Source organism: Lepisma saccharinum, chromosome 16 (genome assembly GCF_977018435.1).
Source record: "Lepisma saccharinum chromosome 16, izLepSacc3.1, whole genome shotgun sequence".
Taxonomy (NCBI): domain Eukaryota; kingdom Metazoa; phylum Arthropoda; class Insecta; order Zygentoma; family Lepismatidae; genus Lepisma; species Lepisma saccharinum.
In genome coordinates, this window is record NC_139244.1 from 5,442,940 (window position 1) to 5,465,617 (window position 22,678).

Sequence of the window (22,678 nt, forward strand, 5' to 3'; positions counted from 1 at the left end):
ATTTTTCATTTCTATATTAAGTAAAAGAACATTTTGTACATCTGCCTTTCACAAAGTTTCCTTTTCTTTTTTTTTTAAAAAAACTGATTATACATTTTCTTTCCGGATATATTTTTGAAAACAAATCTTTGAAAAGCTTCCATTGTACAGTTGGATGAACAAATATGTATCAGCAAATTGTCCATGATTATTTTCATTGAATTTTCTTTTGACTATATTTTTATGTGTACTGGCGTAGAGGTTCACCAGTTTGTTTGACTTTTGTTTCAATTCTTGAAACTCTCATTTGGTAAAACAAAGAGAATAAACACGGTGATGGACAATTTGTTAGGCAACACTTATGCATGCAACTGTGCCTTGTTTGAATGTTTTCTAATCATTAATTTCCAAATCTTTATTTCTGTATCTATGCCAAAATTACATTTTTAGTTCATTTTTCGATTACTTTGCAGTTCGTTTTGAAGATTTGCGAATCCTACTCCGTTAGTTCATTGTTACAATTTACATTTCGCAGTTTGACTCCTTCAACGTTCATACTTAATACATGTTTTAAAACTTGCAGTTTGACGTTTTTCGGAATTGATTCCGTATTCCTCTGTATATTCACTTTTCAGTCACCGCCGTATTTATATCTTTGTTATTTCAATTAGCTTTTCTTCCATTTTCCCTAATCGGTAAAGATGAGGGATCATTACATGAAATTGATGAAGATGCCCTCAGAAAGAACGCCTATGCCCAAACCGGGAACTTCGATGCAGAGATCGAACGTAGACGAATTTGGCCACCATATCTGTGTTGGTTCAATGACGTTTTATGACTAACTTGTAGTTGAAGACCCGGCGAACAGAATTACAAACACATACGTTTCTAGTGAGAACTTACAACAAGCATGCCGGTTTGTGTGTATGTTATCATATCATTCAAGTTGCACGATGTTTAGGAAACTAATAAGTAAGATTGTATCACAAGTTGCCTTCCATTTGTCACTTAATTCCTTTACACATCTTCTCCATGTTGTTTATACTTCTTTATTACTGGTTTAATCCACCTTACCACTCATTTCTAGTTTCATTTTTTTGGTGCGCTGACTTTTTTCTGTGCATTTTAATCTTTCCTCTCTCTTACAAGTAACTTCACTGTTGACAAAGATTTTCTGGGTTACATCCCCGGTGGAAGGTATTTCGGCTTAGTTTGACATATTTCTTTTAATTTACTTCACTTTCTGTCTCTTGAATTAACCGCGAAGATGAGTATAAATAATGAACAAACAGATGGATGATGGCGTAAACATGCTTTGACCAGGATTCAAATCCGCGACCTATGACTTCGTAGTGAAGATAACCACAGTTTGACTTGCAAGTCGAGTCCCCGAATTAAAAATATTGTGTTAAATGCCTTCATAATGATTGCTTTCTTAGTTTTTACACGATTACATTTTCTGCACTGCTTCTCAATCAGCGTTGGCAAATCATACAGGTCTAAATGTTCCATTTAATTCTCATTTTGTTGTCTTGATGCACATTTCTCCAGTTTCATTGTCTTCGTTATGGATGGAAACTTGTTTACATTTTCAAGACGCATCTCTTATAAGAACGCGAAGCTAGCGGTAGTGTTGCAAGAATGTCACATCTTTTTGCTCTAGTGGAATGCTTTTTTTTTATTAAACATATCTTATTAGATGACTGATACATTTCCTTAATGCGTAGATCCAATTCGAAACTGAAGTGTTATTCCAGTGCGTTTGCTGTGTAAAAATGTGTACGTTGAACGAGATTCGTGCGACTGCCACTGTGAGCACTGGCGTACGCAGAGGGGGCTGATGGGCTACAGCCCCTTTCGAAATTTTGAGGAAATTACAGTTTTCAAGTAAAAGTAGTGAATAAATCGGTAAAACCAGAATGCTAAATGCAATCATCCCTCCTTGAAATGACCCCCCCCCCCCGATTTAGTCACGTATCTAGAAATATATTTCGGGAGGGTCCGACCAAGTGTCTCAATAATAATAAATAATTATATTAAATTTATAATTATTACATATGTAAATTAATTAATATTGGATTGTTATTATTACATAAATAGGTAAAAAGATGGTAAAATATTAGATATGTAACATCATGTATTGTATTCATTATCTAGCTTTGTAGTTAAAAACAACGGCCCTGGCAAGGAAATTAATGTAAAATAGATAAAAAATTGAATATTTATTGAATAACAAAAATGAGTTAGATTGAATTGTAATAGGCAAAATAATTGTACAGTGATCACTTTTAATTGACTATCACAAATGACGAAGGAAAAGTTGCTGATTAATAATTTATGCATATTATCAAAAGTAGCAGTGTGCATAAATCTTCGGAACTGCCCCTCAAAGCCATATGGGCCAAAATCCTTGCCTTTCAATAAGTTCAGCGGATATATATAACCATCAATTACGTCACAAATGCAATATATATATATATATATATATATATATATATATATATATATATATTATTTAATTTTGATACTTGGCAAGTCTTTGGGGGGGGGCTAAATACGTCCTTGCCCCGATTGTCATTTTTGGGAATCAAAGTTATAAATATATAAAATGACTTACTGTGTATACTGTCCCCTACACGTTTATGCAGGATTCCAATCATGTACAGTGCAATCCATGCGTATTACCGTGCAAATTGTCCATGACTATTTTCATTAATTTTTCTCTTACATCCTATGTGTTTTTAAGCGATGGATTTTTATGTATGCTGGTGCAGAAGTTGTCAACAGCTTGTTTTGAGGTTTTTATAAACCTTGAAGCTCTTATTGGGTCAAATAAAATGCACGAACATGGTGATGGAAAATTTGCACGATAATATTCATGGATCCCACTTTACTCTTGGCTTCAGGCCATGTTATTGTGGCGAACCAGTGCTATAGTAATGTGCAGCAAAGCCAGAGGTTAATTGTGGGCTTGAATGTTATTTGCAGTTATTTAATCGCGTTGGTTGTTCACTTTCGTCATCGCAATTAACGTATAGAGAGCAAAGCGACATTTATTGTCGAGTAAAAACGCGAGAAAATGGAAACTGGGTTTAAATATCCAATAAGATGAAGTTATTGTATATTAGAAGTGCTAATCATATTATTTGAAGTAGTACAGTCGCTCCGAAGCACATCTCACACGTACTGTCGTTGTTAAGTTCAAAGGTGCACAGAAACACAACGCCCACCTTTTCACGAAGCGCATTTGGTACATGCACAACCGAGTCGACGACCATCACCCCCAAAGAATAGTTTCCAGTATAGATGGCAGCTCTGTTGCGTGAAAAGTCACAATGTTTCAATGCAGTTTCGAACGAAAGGCCCCTCCCTCCATCTTGCACCCCCTCCCCCGTTTTTTCCCAACGGGGCCACTCCACTAATCAACTTGGCCGCTCCAACTGACCAATGCCCCCCCCTCCCCCCGAACCCTCCGCCTACACAGAACAGAACTCCGTGCCCTAACCAGAAGGCCGCTTCCGCTTGCGAGCTATGTAAATACGGGCCCCCCTTTCCAATCCCCCCCCCTTCTCCCCCCTGGCTGAGTTCCATAATAATGCGGGTCCACCAAGGCCTGCGGCTACGATACTGAATGACCGGACTCAATATGGTGTCCGAGAAGAGAAAAATGAAGCAGGGGGTATATTCCCTAGGGACATCCGACCTGCAATCCCTTACACATATCTTTTAAACCCCCTGAAAATCCCTCGCCAACAGTTGTTGAACGAAAAAACAGCCCAAGGAAGAAGGAATTCGATATAAATTTTGGGACATTTCCATTCCTGCAGCGAAGAAACTTCCCACACTCGAAAACTTACGGATTTGATAGTTGTTGCATTGGAACTGAGGATAAGATTAACTCAACGTTCTTCTTCTTATTTGTGGAGGTGAGCGAATAAACTGTGTTCGTTGAAAGATAATCTAACTTTCCGAATGTTGTACACTTCCAGTGCGCTTCTTTTCTGTCGATGTTGCCTTTTGCGAAATAAGAACTTTTGAACAGAATTGAACAATGATCATTCAGTTCCTGTCTTAATCATTACTTTGAACTAGTGGCAACCTCACAGGCTGGTAACAAGATTGCCCTGTCCAGAAAACTGAACAACACGATTGTAAATTTCAACAGACAAATTCGTTAGTTATTTTTCGGGAACGAAATGCAGAAATTTGCAATTTCAAACAACAGATCACGGGAGAAAAGTAAGTAAAAGTTTGCAATTTTCTGTAAACTTGTTTTCGAGATAATTGCGACCAGTAAGTGCTTCAAATTTTAACAGTTATACAAGAAAACGTCTGGCCCTTGCACACTTCTATGAACGTACAGATTATTTATGAATAAATTCTACGAATTTATCAAGTGTTCAGTTTCCGAGCCACTTATGGAAAACTAAATCCAAGCACAATCAATAATCAATCGTAAAGTTTTGAACAATAATTAGCTTTCAGATCGAAAGCGCATGCGCATTGAATTCATTTCTACAGACTGTCTTATGACGCTTTTTGCTTCGGTCTGAAAGATCCCTTTTTTTTTAAGATGAAAACTTTCAGTCAGCTGTATATGTACTGTATATCTCACGTAATGAGAATGGAAATTAAACGTGTAATTATCCCTCGTGCAGATGTCCCCACTGTCACAATCTGAATTCATTTGTTACGACAGACTACATTGTCAGGATGTTCGATAAAGAAAGGATGAAATATTTGCAGTTAGTACAAAACCTGAAGTCCAGTGATGTGTCGAGTTGGATCTATTAATTTTCCAGCAAACTGTCCATCACTAAAGGTTATCGATTGCTTCTCTGGTGTTTTATTTCAATTCTTGAAGTTCGTGTTGCACAAAACAAAGTGAATTAACCGTTTGTCTGGTAATATTTATGCATCTCACTGTACAAAAGAATGGCAAAAGATTATATTTCAATAGTTAAACACTTTGTGTGCAGAGAATAGGAACTAATAAATAATCCTGTCTCAATTTTCTTCCTTCTTTATAATAAGTTTCGTTCGAAACTATATTGAAACATTGTGACTTTTCACGCAACAGATCTGCCATCTACACTATAAACTAATTACTGCGTCTTACATCAACTGTCGAACAGATAACAAACAACCATAATCCAAAATAACAATGAGCTTGTTGTCTTTCCGAGTTACCAACATAACCACCATCTGAAGTGATAGCCTGAAGAATACAACTTCCGAAAAGCATTTTGGCCATTAGCTTCGAGTTGATGTAGAGCCACAAGATTTGTGAAAGTTGTTCAAAGTAGCTTGTATAATCGAGATCAAGGTTCATGCTTAACTTCCATTGAATTTCATTTTGCGCGAAAGGATGGAGAGATTACTATATCGTTGCAGCTACTAGTTCATGAAATATGACAGAGTGGGATGCACGAGTATTGCTCGGCAAATTGTCCATGACTAAGAGCAAAAGCTTGTTTTGTTTCAATTCTTGCTTCATTTACTGGGTAAAGTAAAGAAAACAAATATGATGTACAATTTGATTAGTAATACTTGAAAAACTAAATATGCTGACCAACGCAGTAATTTATTTTATTATAAAACATAAACTAAACATAACGTTTCAACCTTGACAAGGGAAAGCCACCTGCTAGAATGTTTCAGAGCAACTTTCTAATAGTCTGGAGGGGAGTAATGTTTGTGTATATAGATCGTCCTGTTTTTGTATCTTGTTACATTTGTACTTGGTGCAGAGTCTGAAGAAGACCTTGCTAGAAGGTTGAAACGTTACGTTTAGTTTATGTTTTATAATAAAATAAATTACTGCATTGGTCAGCATATTTAGTTTGTCACATCATGTAAACAAGGCTTAATGGTGTTATAGTAATACTTCTGCATCCCACTGTACTACGCGTACATGAGCTGACAAAAACATTCATAATCTTACCCTGAATCCTCTACGAAGACATTTAAACTTCCACTCTTAGACACGAAGTCTTCTTCAAACAGGTCTAAGATTTCCGTTTAAAAAATCCCCAATAAATTATGCAACTATTGTAATTGCATGAATTATACTTGAAGTTAAGTACTCTGATTGTTAACATAAAATAGAAGGGTACGTCCTTTTAGAACAGGATCCCGTAGAATTTGTGATTAAACGGTGACATCTCTAGCTTCCCACATCTTCCTCCTCGGGGACAAATCGAGTGACCGCGTGACCGTGAAGAAAGCACGTATCCCTCGACACTAACGTTCTTGGGAGTTAGGAGGGGGGGAGGCGTCGAACTGCAGCGTGCTTCGGCGAAAGGAATTTGAAACACTAGAGGTGTTTTCACAGTTTTCCGCACATACGAGCAAGCCTTTTGCTTATGTTCATACAGTTAATTGTGTGAAACTTTGAGTACATTATGAATCAGAAATGTGTCAAATGTTAGCCTAATATTACTTTTAGAATGCTTTCAATCAGCATTTCTCCCCTTTTAGGTGAGTCTCATAATCTTTTTAAATTCCGTATTTTGCGTTTTTCTTGTTTTGAATCGCTCTTTTGGCACTTTTGCCTGATTGTAGCATTGAAGATGAACTTAAACTTTCTGTATCGTAAGTAGTGATATCTATTTCAGACATCTTTTCCCATAGTCAATTGAGATTAATTGTAAAGGACTGTAGTTGAAAGTACCATACTTCAATCTAGTGTAAGGAAACTGTGTTTTTAATCGCACTTTGCTAAATTTGATTGTTAAAAACAAAACTACAAAAATGTGTGTTGAAAAGTAGTGCTAAATATCATGCACCTGTTCATATATTACTAAAAAACGTAACTTCTAGTTATTCACGTAGAGTTACACGAATCCAGTGCGTAACTCATGAATTTGCTTGTTCTGTCATCAATTTCGTCATCATTCATCCATTCCCATAGTTGCAGCTATGTAACGATGCAGGAACGACACGGGACACTAGTTCTATCTCCCAGAAAGTCGCTACCCTTGCACGAAAATGTACAAGCCCCTCAATCCGTCATTTTAACAAAACGATAACGATGTGTCCAAGTCGTCAAGAAGCATTGTCGCCAATAGCATCCTGGAAAAATGCTTGTTAAGTGGAAAACTGAATGTCAGCGTTGACACGAAACCAGAAGTGTATTATAAGAAAAGTATCGATTACCAATGGGTTACTTCCTTCAGAGCTATAGTGCACTCTTTAAATGGAAAACTGTTATTTGGCTGGATATAACAACACGTTTTTGGTGTTTGTGTATCCGCACAAGCTCAATTCGTGTCCAGTAAAGGAATAATCAGATTATTTCAAGCAACTTAGTATTTAAATATGTACTCGTAACAGGCCCAGTTCCCTAACAAGAGTAGCTATTTTCACATCAGCATGCACGTTTCTTCTTGTGTTTAATATATAGTGGGTAGGATGCATAAATAACACGAGGCAAACTGTCCATCACCACGCTGATTGACTTTGTTTTACGGTTCATGCACAGATAGACTAATGGAGACTGGGCCTAGAATTTAAATTTGCATCCGAACTGATAGTTTAAGTTTATAAAGAGAAGGTAACCGAATTGATATTCTGTGTTGGTTACCATGACGACACAATTTTGTTATATGGGCACGAACATGGACGAAAAGTAATATGATAATATAATATCGTGATGAGTTATGTGTAAGTTTACACTATTAAACCGATATTGTTATGTTCAGTGATGTGGCTAATGACTATTTATTTATCATACATTAAGTCTAAACTTCGGGGAACGACACGACACCATTTATAGTGCTCAAAGATAAGTTGTCACACTATTAGCCAAAGAGCAATAAGCGTGTTGAAAGATTTAAATTTAGAAGATGCTTGCAAGAGAATGGCGAATCAGTGACAGATTTCTTGGTTAGGCTTAAGCAACAAACTCTAAAAGGTATGTATGACCAATATTTAGAAGAAACCTTAGTTGAATTCGTTCCGAGGCCTCAAGAAAGAAGTTATTATCTGATGCTTCATTGACGTTTAATAAAAGTCATCCGACACATCACTGAACATAACAACATCGGTTTAATAGTGTAAACTTACACATAACTCATCACGATAATATTAACATATTCGTGTAGACTTTTCGTCCATGTTCGTACCCATATAACAAAATTGTGTCGTCATGGTAACCAACACAGAATATAAATTCGGATACGTTCTCTTTATAAACTTAAACTATGACGAACCACTGTGCAATATGCCTCAAAAGGGAATCGAACCCAAGGCTCCTTGAGAGAAAAGTTTTTGCTTTCTACGTTTATTCACTTCCTCATCTGATCGTTCAAGTAAGTTTTTGGACCATTCTTCTCACTGTAACTTCTGGATCCGCCACTGTTCTGACACTTGAGTGTATCGAGACACATCAGAACGTTCATTGGATCGTTGTCCATTTGAGATTTCGTACTGCATCACATGGAAAGAAGAGTGAGGGGGGAGAGAGGGGGGCGAAGACCCAAGGCGTTTATTTCTTGCAGAGAACCTAACGATCGAAAAAGACAAGAACGGACCTATCTCGGCGAGTAAACTGTGCTTGCCGGCTCATTATGGGCGACCTCTTCATCCGACGGAGCTTTTGTTTCGCAGGCGGTCCACCATCTTTCGCCTCACGACAGTTAGCCACACCCCCAGCACCCCTTTGAGTCTGGCAGCGAGGGGGGGTGGGGATGGGGTGTGGGTGCAGCAAGCTCCGGTTGCCATGGAGACGGAACATGATTTCTTCATATCGCCAGGCTCTCGGTGTCGTCGCCATTTCAAGCCGGACACAAACTATTAACTGCAGCAGGGAGGAAAACAGGCGTACACTGCCACCTACAGGCCGCCACGGTAACTACGCTGAAATGCAGCCTCGGCCATTGGAAATAATTTCCGGACCTTGCACGTTGTTTCCCGGACCCCTATAATATCGCTGGAATGTGTAATCAATAATTAGTTTCCGTTTCTTTAGTCCGTAATTATTTTTTGTCCAAGACAGAGAGATATTACACCAAGAAAAATGAACTGTGGGAACAGGACGGAAGAAAACGAAGAAATATAGCCTGTGCTTATGACTTGTCTCGGGTAGGCAAGCTATAATTCGTGCAGGTCGAGGAGTGCACAGGACAGCCACCTGGTGACAAAATCGGAAAGCGGAAGGAATGAAGGGGGAAGTTAATTATCACAGAATATCGCGCGCATGGATGATTCGGACCGCCTCGAGTTTAAAATTGACATCTTGCTTGGAGCATGAGCTTGGAACTTTCTACACGAGGCAAAATTTGAGTGCAATAGGGTCCAGGGCAATGTTTTACCTCCAAATCTTGCTTTTCATTCATTTTCTTTCATATATTACTCGTCTATTACTACTTAATATGTACATTTGTGATCGTTATGAGTAACGCATATATTTTGAATTCATAAATTATCCTACACTAGAATAATAGTCTTTGCATGTTACTTTATACAAGTAGAAGTATATGTTGATTAGGAACGGTAGAGTGAGATGCACAAGTATTATTCGGCAAATTGTCCATGACTAATTTCATTATGTTTTTCTCTTGCATCTTAAGTGTTCCTAGGGAATGAATTTTTACGTGTGCTGGTGCAGAGGTTGTCCAACTATTCTTAGTTTTGTTTCAATTCTTGGAAGTTTTCGCTAGGTGAAATAGAGAGATGGACAATTTACTTTGTAATACATGCATCGCACTGTAGCCAGAAAGCTTTTTAAAAGTAGATACAGACTTCTGTAAAATCGAGACGAGACTTAGTGTCCGAGCTGTAATGGAAGTTACTTGAACATTTGACTTAAACAAAAACTATTTTACTTTACTCAGACATGACAAGCCGATATCTATTTTATAGATAGGTCACATGATATTTTGTTTATCGTAATTGCAAAGTTGATTGAATAGTGACACCTGTGAACCTGTACATCGTGGTTGCATACATTCCTGCTTTTTGGAAAGATTCATAGTTTTGAAATCGGGTGCCATGCAACAAAATGTTATTAAAAAACTGGTTCCATTAATGACGTCTGCACGCTGTGTATGTTTTTATATTATACAGGGTGTCCCGATAAAATGTATACCCATTTTGAATAATTATAACTTCAGTGCTTACATTAAGATACAGTTAATCAGTGCTTATATCATGATACAGTTCATTTTCAAAATTTAAAATAAAGACACGCTTTTTTTCAGTCGCCTATTTTCAAACTGATAACCGTTCTGGTGCAGGCACTGCTGGAAACCCGAAGCAATGGCTACAGCCGGATTGCGCACACTTTTCCGGTTTTATCAGTGGTATCTGATAAGCCATTGACCATCTGTCACAATGTACAGGATTGCGCAAAAAAAATTGAGGCGATGTTGTCAGATGTAAAATGTTCTCAAGCTGTTCTCACTTCTGTTGTGTTTGTTTGTTTGTTTGTGTGTGTGTGGGGGGGGGGGGTGGACTTACACGTGTTTTTGCAGTCATTAACCTAACCTAACGTAACTTTTGAGTAAACTTTTGGTATGATTTACTATTTTATTTCTAATTTCTCTCTCTCTTCTTGTCTAAAGAAAAAAACAATTTTGCGCACCGACTTTAAAGCTATCAAAGTGGCAACGTTCGATCAAAATCTGTGCGCAAAACAGGTCAGTGAGATTTGTGCGCAATCCTGGATCTAAAGTGTGCGCAATTCTGTTGCGGCGGAAGCGGCTAGGAATCGCAAACATAAAGAATAATTTTGTTCGGTATTTGGGCGCATTCTTGTCCAATGTCTGCCACGAATTCGTCGAATCTTGCCGATTTTGTGCCGTAAACTTTATCTCTTATGCATCCCTATATAAAATGAAACTCCTCTAATGCTAGTGCTTCAAAATGCAATGGACATTTGATTTTGATATTCCTGTTAACGTGTGTATACATTTTTATGGAACACCCTGTACATTTCGAGACGTGTCTTCGAGAACAATGTGCGAGTTTAGTAACCACGATGTGCATTTACAAGTCAGAAGGGAAATGCGATCTTCACACACGGACACGACACTGCCAAGTTTTGTCTCGTTCCGATACCATGCCGAACGCTGAGATATAACATTTTTTTTTGTCTCTAAACAATTCTTGCTCCAAAACTAATTTACAGCAATACAAAAAAAACGGTCTTAACTTTTGAGGACACTCTCTACTGTTTGTTCATTTACTTGAGACTCGAAGCGATTAATGTTTATGCTCACTACACTACATTATTCATGCGAGACCGAAATTGCTTCTTTTTCTTCTATGGCCGCAGCGGAGTAGCCTGTGGCGCGATCACGAAACGCAGCCAGCAACCCTGCGATATGAATTTTCCAGTGCATCCGAGAAACAGGGTCAGGATATCTTTCGTGGCTTGCGATGAATATTTCAGCACCACCTAGCGGATATGCCAAGTACTGACAGCTGCACGTCACGTCTTATTAGACTATCTTTGGTTCATATTTAATTCCCGATGGTCGGTGGGGAGTCGCGGCGATCGGATTTTTTTTGCAAAACTTCCTTTTCCCTTTGGTTTTCTCGTTTTCGTCACTAGGGGTACCAGCTCGGACACGTGTCTCATGGATAATAATCTGTAGAAAGTTTCTGAATAATTACTGCTGTCCAGCTGGGAGTTTATGACATGGGTAGATAATATGCTCGTTGCAGGGTCCTTAGTAATTGATTGGAAATGCAGGAAGATGTTTCTTTATTTATTAGGACGAGAAATTGAATTCATGAGATTGTTTCGTTGCTTTGAAATAATTACTTAAACAATTCCCAGAATTGATGTCTTCGGACAACTTTCAATGATTAAAATATGTCTTAAATGTTACGCAGTGTGTAACGAAAGTCTTGGGTTCTTAGCATGTTGATAGAAACATGCCGTACACACCTGCCACTTCTTGGTAATAGCTACAATGAATATTTGAAATCGCTTGGACAATCACAAAGGAACACATATGTTCGGAGCCGGATTCGAACACGGAACCTTCGGTGTTGAGATTGTTAAGTCGACCACTCGACGCACCTGGCCACCACACACACAGGGTGTTTTTATAAGGAGGGGGTAACTTTCTAAAAACTGCAATATGTATTGAAAGTGCTCAAGAAGTGTGCAACAAATGCTCTCAGTACAAAATAAATATATGCTGCTAAAAATATGTGAAAAGTGTACACCAGAAATAGTTGAGAACAGTTCTAAAGAGCATTTCTGGAACAATTTCAGAATAATTTTTGTACATAGAGATTTGAATTAAACAATAATAATTGTCCCCTCTTATTGTTAATTTTAGAAGCCTGGGGACGAACTCCCTGAAAGAGTGATAGCAAAGAGCCAGGGGTGCCGGGTTCGAATCCCAGCCTGGGTATGGGCATTCTTTGTGAGTGTCCCTTCGTCAAGTCCATCATATTATCACTCATCTTCATCTTCGCGATTAGCCAAAAGTGGCAGAAAGATAAATAAAATAAACGAAAATAAACCGTGTCAATCAATCAACTTTAGAAGTCTCGTGGAAAGGGAAGGTATCATCGTTTTTGCTAAATTAACATGTTTAATAAGAATAAATTCATTGTCCAGCAACAGGTTAAGCCTCAGTTTTGCTCAGTTCACCACGTCGAGGTTAGTTAACTTAAGTTTAGGATCACCAGATAAGTGAATTTTAATAGCAAATTTTCAACAAGTTGACTCTCTGTGTGTCCCATTTTTGTTGCCAGTAACTGTATGTGTGTGTGTTGAGAAAAACTCGAAGTTTTAAGCTACATCCAGTTAGTTTAGAGCAATGATGCCAGGTTCAATGGTTGGAAGAAAAGCGCCAGAAAAGCAGAAAACACCAGCAATACAAACACTATTCCACCCAGGGGCATATTACGTAAAAAGAAAGCAAGTGGTAAATGTTTGTGGACAATTGGCATACACATATCTTTCAATCAGACTAAACGCATAAATATTAAAAAGAAATTATCTATTGCCATGTTAATTTCCAGTGTTTTAAGCAAGGAAAGAAGTTATTGTCAGCAGGACTACAGTGGGATGAATAAGTATTAACAAGCAAATTGTCCCATCACCATCTCTATTCTATTTGTTTTACTCAATGAGAGTTTCAACAATTGAGGCGTTGCAGATACAAAGGGCGAACTCGACAAACGAACATTGTGAGGGAAATGCGTTTCAAATTGTCAGGCACAGTTCGAACTCCACAAAAACTTGGTAACAGTAGATGGAAATGTTCCATGCGTGATTTCCAAAGTTTCTTGTGGAGTTCGAACTATGCCTGACAATTTGAAACGCATTTCCCTCACAATGTTCGTTTGTCGAGTATCTGCAACGCCTCAATTGAAACAAACCGCTGATAACACCTGCACCAGGACACGTAAATAGCCATTCCTTAAAAAAACACGATAAAAGTAATGAAAATAGTCATGGACAATTTGCCGAGCATCCGACTGTTTAAGTTAAATCCTTAAAAACAAGCATGGTGTAAGAGAAGAAAAAAATAACGATGGACAATTTGTCTGATAGTATTTATGCACGCCAATCCTTTTAAAGTCAATACTATCTGTTTGTAGCCCCCCCTTCCCGTTCCAGGCTGCGCCCTTCAATCGGAGCGGGATTTTTATGGGCCCCCGAAACAATGCGGCAACAAATTAAAAGGCCCAAGGGGTCACGCAAGAGTCGAAAGATCTTCATTCGTTGGGGGAAGCCTCCACTGCCCCCTTCCCCTCCCCCGTGCCCCTCCAGCGTCTTCGGAGGTAAACGGATTGATGTCCAGGAGGCGAGAACCTGGACAATTCGGGTCAAGAAGCTACTCTCCAGGGCGACATCTCGGCCTGCAACAACAGCCCATAGCCGTGACAGGATCTTAGCGAGCTTTATGTCCGTCGTGACTTCAGCGCCACTATTCTTCCCTGCGCCGAACCCGAGAAGCATTATGGTGGGTGTATATTACGAGGAATCGTCGGCCAGGGTTGCATGGCTATATATTTTGTTCTGAATCCTACGGGGGCAGGACGAAATTTTCTTACATATTTTATTGCAAACTCTATACATGTTGCCAGTACATGATTGAATATTCCAGCTGTCAACAAAGGAAGATATTCCTAAATTCTTATCAAATTGAGGACTCTATTCACTGATGAAACATACATGTCACATGATTGTTAGTTCATAGGTGCAAACAGTTACTATTACAGGTAGGATTGCCGTTAAAAACATGGTTAAGAATTTTGTTATATGCTGTAAACAATGTTTTCAGATTTCTTAACGGAAGATTTTTCGTAATAAACGTTTAACATATTCAACCGTCTATGAACGCATGGAAATAAGCATTTATATTTGGTTATTTAGAGATATATTAAGTTACATTCATATAAGAAATTAAACACTGCTCAAAACGGATAAAATATGTTTAATACATGTAAAATACATAATTTCTTCTTGAAAGCACGAATTACGCAAACCCTAGTTAGGTTTAACTTTTAAAAAAATCATTCAGTTACAATTATCGTTGGCTGAGAACTAACCTTTACAGCACAAGCTGGACCACGTTTGATACACGTCTATAAACATCGGTCTAATAGGAACTGTTTTATTCACCTGCTAGACATTAATTTCAAACAGAAATTATCTCTCAAGTTATTTATTTGTATGTTTATAATTCACGAGAACAGCAGGAACTACTTTTTACTTGAAAAAACAATAGTAAAACAACAAAACAATAACGAAATGACAAACTACAGTTGGAGTTAATTCGAATATTTTTTAAAAGTATAGGTACACTCCTGTTCAGATAAAGCAGCACATTATTCAACTGCCCAGCCAGTTTATGAAAACAGGAGTGTACAATCAGGCAAACACTGCTCGTCAACTTACCATCTGTCTAAACATTATACACGAGTATACAATGTCTCCTCCACATGCTCCCACACTACAAAATGTAGTACAATCGCCAATTGCATTTGCACGTTGGGGGACAAGAGTGTTGCTCATCGCGTACAGCATGAGAAGAGAGCTTAACGAATTCAGAGAGGGGGAAGGGGAGATGTCCTTCGGAAAGTGGACCGAGGGTCCCCATCATTTCGAGTGGCCATGTATGTGCCAGGTTATTGATCGCCTTGTTATGCATCCGTCTTGTCCATCTCTCTGTCCGTTCAATGTCCATTCGTTATTGAGTGGCGGCAGAGGGGGGTTGAGGGGGGATGGTCCCCCCATTTGCGAGACGGAGATGCCGCAATGTCTCCCAGCGGCCACACAACTCAGAGCTCGTCAGCCGGAAGGTCGGCCGGAACAGCTCCCCGAAGAATTCACCGAAGATGGACCTCCGTGAGAAATCCCCTTTCCCCCCCTCCGCCACGTGATCCAAACTGCAACTTGTATTCCTCCCGGTCCATTGTCACCAAAGACGAATATGTCTTCTCCGCATTTAATTTGCCTCCGAGCCTAAGAAGACATTACACGTCCACTCCGGAGAGTGAGAGAGAGAGAAGTCCAGAGACGTTACAATTCTCTCCCCCACGGTCTTGAAACGCTACACAACTTCTCCCCTCCTCGAACTCGGCAGCTACCGACGAACTTATATCGGCCAAAATGCGTCGGGGAGGTCATTGTTCTATTGTAAAAGGAAATGGATTCCGAAAAGAAAGTCACGATGCGTTATCCGCTATAGGATTGAGCATCGTTGCTGTCACAGGCTCGCGCCCGGCAAGATTTCGAGGCTATTTCTAAAGGAACTCTGTAGATGTCACTGCTTTATTACCCTTTATTCCTGATATCAAATCTCGTCACGTTTGCTTTTTGCAGGATACTTTTTACTAGGGACGGCGCCAATGTTGGGTAGCCGCACACTTGTTTTTGCACTCGCACAAATCCAGTAGATGCACAACGTTATGAATACAACAGACAAGCATATCTTCTAATGTTCCTAGTCATCCCCCCACCCTCCGGTTTCTGGCCATGCATTTGGTTAAAGGTTTTTGATTGAATGATTAGATTATTTTGAGTCGATGGGGCGAGTGATGATATGATGGGACACTAAGGAAGGACACACTCATGCCCAAGCCGGGATTCGAACCCGAGACACCTGCCGTCGTAGCGCCCGCCCTGTCTTAAGCGCATCTGGTTAAAGGCACATCAATATTAGATCCCTCCGATACATCCAAGCGAGGCATTTTTTCTTTATTACTGGACACAATCCCTTTCTACTTTGTCACATGCACAGAGTGAAATTGTTGCTAGCTGGGAGTGTATCGTCCCGATACAACGATATTTGTTTGTCGTGAGCTTTACAGTTTCCAGAATCAGATTTTAAAACCCCTTTCTAGGCACCAGGGTGTGCTTATTAGACATGTAAGTCCATTTCAGCCAAAATATACATTGCCGGTACTTCGTTACACTGTACGATCTATTAATATAAATGAATCTAAAGCCTCTTACCCTCATCCCCATAGATACAGACGAGACTAACGTCAAATTGAGTCATCATTCCGTAATAACACTTCTGGCAAAACGCTGGACCCCCCCCTCTCCTCAAAACAGAGCAATTAACGCAGAACGCTACAAAATGTCCATCGCAGACAGGAAGCGATATATCTTGAACATGCCAAATGTATAATCGCGCTGACAGTTGCACTTAAACAAACGAATAACGTTTACACTGTATGCTGTTTATTCAATCGTGCCGTTTACATAAATCACTCTAATGGGTCTATTATCTCTTTTTTCAGCAGAAACCATAATGAAGATGGAGCCACCAGTGAAAATTGAACCACCTCCTTCACCGCCATCTCGCGGTAAGTGTAGCAATTATTCCTATTTCTAAAACGCACTGAGTAGCGGCAGTCTTCCTTTTCTTCTTTCCTACTCCCCCTTTTCTTTGGCCCTGCGCACGCGTCCTTTTAGCCAACTGGCGGTTGGGTTGATGTGGGTTTAGATTGACGTTCCTTTTCTTCTTTTGTTTATTGTGGCAGGCGTCGTTGCCATTCGGTAAGTGCACTGTGAAATGTGGAGATTATAACTTGCTTCAATTTATTTACAATTAAAATTGTTAGTAAGAATGAGGATGATAATCACATATTGTTGTTAACGTTTCTTTTTCCATACCAAATGTACATGATTCATCAGAAATTACAAGATAATACAGCTAAATTGAGGAAGAATTTTATGCTCACTTCTTCAGGAAATCGTAGGGAGCAATTTAGGTCGGGTTAATAACTTTTGGAAACAAACTACGATGGGATAACAACGAGCACAGAAGCTGAAGAGAGGCAGAAAGTTAGATATTCTTTTGTTGAGGGAAATTAAAAGTACTACTCGTCAAATTGTCCATGACTATTTTCATTATTTTTTCTGTTACATGTGTTTTTTAAGAAATAGATTTCTACGTATGGTGGTGCGGAGGTTGTCAGCAGCGAATTGAGAGTTTTGTTTCAAATCTTGATGCTCTCATTGAGTAAAACAAATAGAATGTATTTACATTTGTTTAAAACTCTTACATGCCATTTGCCTTGGCCATATGAAGATACAACATGGGGATAAAAAACAGAGATGGTAAAAATCGTGTTTCTATGAACAGTTTAAGTTTGAAACAGTTCTTCAAACAAGAACCGAGAAAAGTTTAAAACAACAGAATTAGTCGAAACACATCACAACAAAATGTATTTCTTCGATTAAGGAATCTAAAAATGAAATTTATTAATAGGAACTTAATTGTAGGTCACAAATAAAGAACATTAATTTACAATTTAACGATAAAACTTGATTATATAATTGGAAACTGTAACAAATTGTTCAATAGTAGCACACCATAAATAATGAACGTGCAACCATAACGATAATTTTATTAAAACAGACAGTTTACATTTTATTGCACGTAATCTGAACATTCGTTCCATGCAACCAATAACTAAAGACGCTCCCGCGTATAGAGCAAAACGTCCAACGGCAAAAGCCTGCTTAAAATTCGTTCAATGCAACCACGGCGCAGGTCATCTATTTCTCCCGCCCCTGGGGACAGAAGTTGACAATCTACATATTAGCTTCCTCGACGTAGTTGCAGAATCGACGTCTTCCTTCCCGCAATCCAGGAATGTTATTCAGATCAGGTTTTGCGGAATCAGGTGGCCATCGGAACCATTCAGCCAGTCCTTGATGGTAATATCTTCGCTGTCAGACGCACGCAGCGACCTCTTACATATGAATTGGCCACGGCGAGTGTCCCTGGCAGTTCCGACTGCCCACGTCAATGTGTCCACCGCCGCGAGGACAGGGCTTTGCTGCGTCTATATCAGCTCTAACGCTTTGCCACAGAATATTACAAGAGAAGTTGCATGGAGTTCGGGTTCTTACACACCTCTCCTAAACGTTTCTTGCGTGCTTAACAGTTGAATTACGCTCTTGTTACCACTAGTGACACCTTGCGAGAATATCTAGTTCAGATTTGTATTTCAAGTCTCCTCACACATCTGTACACTCCTTGTCATACTTTCACAAAGACTTACGAATTCTTCAGCCATTTACATTCTCAGTTTATTTCAGAATCATAACGCAACTTACAAATCTGCTATGAAAATTCTTATTTATTTTCCAATGTAATTTTCGACATGATGAGTTGTAAAACTCTATACCAGTTTGTTACGTCACACGGTGGCTAATCTCGATTATCTTGAGAATAACAGTGCTATAATTTTTAACTGTTTAGTGCAAATAATTTCCCGAATATCCAAAAACTTGTGTTGAAAGCTTAAATTTACATTGGGGGTGGGGAACATCCCAGAAATTTAATTTTGTTGGTACAAATTCGTAACGGCCTCCAGCTTACGTCACACGAAAATTTCGGACCCACCTCTACGAATTCCACCATTTCATACCCTCGAACGTTTTCTAAATTCTTACTTTATGTGCCTCGAAAGCGGGACTCCTTGATTACAAAGCGAGTACGTCATCGGGGAGACCCACCAGCGGCGTCGTCTTTCATTCCACCATACAGATTCCCCCATTCGGCCAAAAACGCGCAGGACTACATCCATCTACGAAATATAAATATTCATTGCAGGGCTGAGCAGAAATCACGTGAAAGTCTGTTTCCCTACAGATCATGTCGTGCTCTTTACTCCTGCTTATTCGATGTTTTTTTTTCTTTCTTTTTTTCTTTCTGAAAGTGAGATTTGCCGTGGAAAGAAAATGAGTTTCATTTTCTAGGAAAGAAGGAGCCACTGCTACTTAAAAGCTGTGGACAGCGGTGATTAGTTTCTGCTGTGATCACCAGATGGACACCTTTCGGGAGGAAATCGGGATTAGCAGTTGGAGCACGAACTTGGCGATAAGACGCAGAAGCCCCGGAGAGGAGGGGGGAGCGAGGCTAGCTTGACGGTCAGCTTAAGAGTTAGATAAAGGAGCGTTAGGTGAAACAGTTTGTATTAACTTTGGGAAAATGAGCTCTGCCTCTTTCTGATTAGCTACGTTCAAATGAAGCAGCGAATTGTTTGCTTCGACGTCCAAGCAAGATTTTGATTTAACTTTGCCTAATCTAACGTCGCCATTTTGTAAGGTTAGACCGTGACGCCATCATTAATCTAGCTGGATGAAAAATGTCTGTTTTCTTATGGTGCTGTGTGGTAGAGGAAATGCAATTTTTATAAAACAGAAGGGGAAGTCAAAGTAAGTGTTAAACTTAGCTAGAAGCTGTGAATTATATCGAATCGGGATACGAAAAGTAATATAGAGATTCGATTATCGAATCGAACTTGATTTTTAATGTTATATTTTAACTTCCTCCTTTACAGTAATTCAGGTGCGTAGGTAGATATGAAGGGGTGTAGACTCTTTAAATCAGTACTTTTCGTTATTATGTAAAATCTCTTCTTTAAGTAGGAGTTTGAGAGAACTCGTTTATCATAGAATCGGAGGCAGTATGAAAAAAATAGTACTTCCTTTCTGATTAGGTTTCTTTTACTTCTCTTTCCTGCCACTTTTGGCAAATCGCGAAGATGAGAATGAGTGACATGATGAAATCGATAAGGGGACACTCACAAAGAGGAGCGATGACCAGACCGGAATTCGAACCCGGTTCCCCCAGAGCCGCAGCGCGCTACTGTAGCGAAAAGTGACAGGCACAGTGACTGTCACTTTTGCTATCTGAAAATAAATACCATGACTTACACCAGTCTGTTACTTCCAAGCACTGGTTGCTCGAAACCATTAATTGTTAACCAATGGGGAGGGGAGTATTTGAGCGGGCGAACTTCTACTTGAGAAAGAAGACGTAGAAGGGAATAAAGGAAGACGCTCGTAGTCCAGATGAGGCCATTCCCACACAGTGTCTACGGGAAGGCTTTCCTGGAGTGGCTCTACGGGGGAAACTTATTCTCGCCTGCATATGCCATATTTCGTATGGAAATCAGACCCTGAAATCCCGATCACGGTTTTTCCGAGGCGGTGGGTGGAGGGGGATTTCCCCCCTCGGCCCCCCCTTCAATCTCTCCCTTGTGTCCGTGTCCGGCATACGAAATCCCGGACAATCACTCGCCCGTTTCTACCGTTCGATGATGGACCGGCTACAAAGAAGGCATGAATTGAATAAAAATAGCGAATATTCAGATGGGATGGCCACGCTCGGACTGCGCCCCCCCCCTTTCTTCCCTCTCGCCTCGCCCCTGATCGTAAACAGAAAGGTGGTCATCGCGGAACAAAGACTGCCCCTCTCCCCCCCTTCTCCACCCCCGCGGAGGGCAGAGGCATAAATTTGCGAGGCAAAATGGGAAACCGAAGCTGTGAAAGATGGAAAGGACTGGGGGATCCCTCTTCCAACTGTAAAGGGACTCCCCGAACAGCTACTGAAAATACCTCTGAACATGAAACCGTAATCTGTCTCCGCGAACAATCCAGAAATCATGATCCCGGCTCTACCTGGCTCCAGAAGTCCACTCTCTCCCCAGATATAGCTACAGCGCCAAGGAAATGTACAGCCATAAGCAAATATGAGTTGCACTCGCAAAATCAATTCAGTATTTCCTGACTTGCTGTACTTGAGCTCATGGACGTCCGCAGAATTTTTTCCAGGGAGGGGCAAGGAAGGCATTTTTTTCCCAGGGGGGCAAAAAAGTCACATTTTCCCTCAAAATAGTGTAGTTCCCTAAAAAAAACATTGCTTCAATTTGAATTTATGGTGTTAATGCAATAATTAACACATATTATTGTGGCTAAATTGAAATTATATGTGTGAAATACATAATTTTTGGTTGACTTTTATTTTCCAGGGGGGGCACGGCCCCACCTTGCCCCCCCCCCCTTCCGGACGCCCATGCTTGAGCTTCTGATGGTGCATTTTCCGTTTCAGTTGTGGATCATTCACGTAAATTCAAGTTTCTTTACACTGATCGCAGCGATGGGAAACACGCGGCCATGTCTTTTCCACAATTCGAACTTTACGACTGGTTGTGCAATTTTTAATGTGTCGGTTAACGTTCTGGCAAAAGCAGGATTTAGCCACAATTTATACAGCAACATTGCATAGGTTGTTATTTAAGTATTCTATTCCAACTCTGTTGTTTATCTAAGGTTGGACTCTACCCGAAAAAAAGGTAGCTACAACCCTGGTTCCAGCAACAGACATTTCTTTTTGTTATGAATAGGCTTACCATATTTTTTTGGGTCCAACGCAGGACATATTCGCGATCAACTCGTGCTGAATTTCAGTTTTTTTTTACAAAAATAAATTGAAATTACTTAAAAGCCTTAATATTTTATTGGAACATTAAACTATAAATTGTACAAGAAAAAATATTAACATTATTTTCTAATATCAATCATTTAATATTCAAATGTTTAATTGAATAATACATTTTCTGATGTTTACGGAACCTCTATGTTCTAAGTAGCATTATCTCTTAGTTGACTCAGTTGTACTTTTCAGAAATGGCTTCTTTGTTTTAAATTCTGGTCGTGAATATTCTATACCGGTAGCTATTTTCATGTTCAGATTCTCAAAACCCCGAACATTCAGCAATCCCGGACATCACCCCGGACAGCACTAAGAAACGAGGACTGTTCGGACTAATCCCGGACGTATGGTAAGCCTAGTATGAAGCCATTTTATTTTTCTCATCACAAAGTGTAACGCATTCGACACTTGCACCGCTATCCCAACTCCCAATGTCAAAGCTAAAGAAATGTTTACTGGATCTCTGGCGTGTAGTGAGAGGTAAGGGGGGGGGGGCTGAAGCCTCGGGCGCTATTCAAAACTTAAAAAAGAAAAGAAAGATACGCGACGAAGAAATTTAAATTACAAGTACTGCACACTGTATTATTTATTTAAATTTTTATTCTTAACCCTTTTTCTTCTTTGACTTTTAGGCTAATATTAGGGGACGCGTCAAGTATCTGAGCGCTCAGCGAGCAACGTGATAGCTCAGCTACTTGACGTCCAAATAGGCGTTGCTCCGCAAGCGCTGCTCACTTGATCGCTGAGCGAACTTGAACCTTGCTCGCCACAGGTTTGAGCCACAGAATATAGCGTTTTTGTGTTTCGATCTCGTGAGGCAAAGGGAAGAAGAGGAAAACTGTATGAGGATGGCGAGCTGCGAGTGGCGTGGCTACCAATAAGGAAATATTTATGATGAACGGTTTGCGATACAGCGTAATTAGAGAGTAAGTTCAAGTAACAGAAGGTGATGTAATATTCCAGTTTTTGTAATTGTATTAAAA

At 39.6% G+C, this 22,678-nt stretch overlaps 1 protein-coding gene across 2 annotated transcripts in view; it reads left to right on the plus strand.

Moving 5' to 3' along the window:
* Positions 1 to 22,678, plus strand: part of LOC146000215 (uncharacterized) — a 179,359-nt gene that overhangs the window by 117,186 nt on the left and 39,495 nt on the right. For both annotated transcript variants that reach the window (XM_083137610.1, XM_083137611.1), the window contains exon 3: positions 16,702 to 16,767. In XM_083137610.1, coding sequence (XP_082993736.1) covers positions 16,702 to 16,767 — 66 coding nt within the window. The remainder of the gene's footprint in view (positions 1 to 16,701; positions 16,768 to 22,678) is intronic.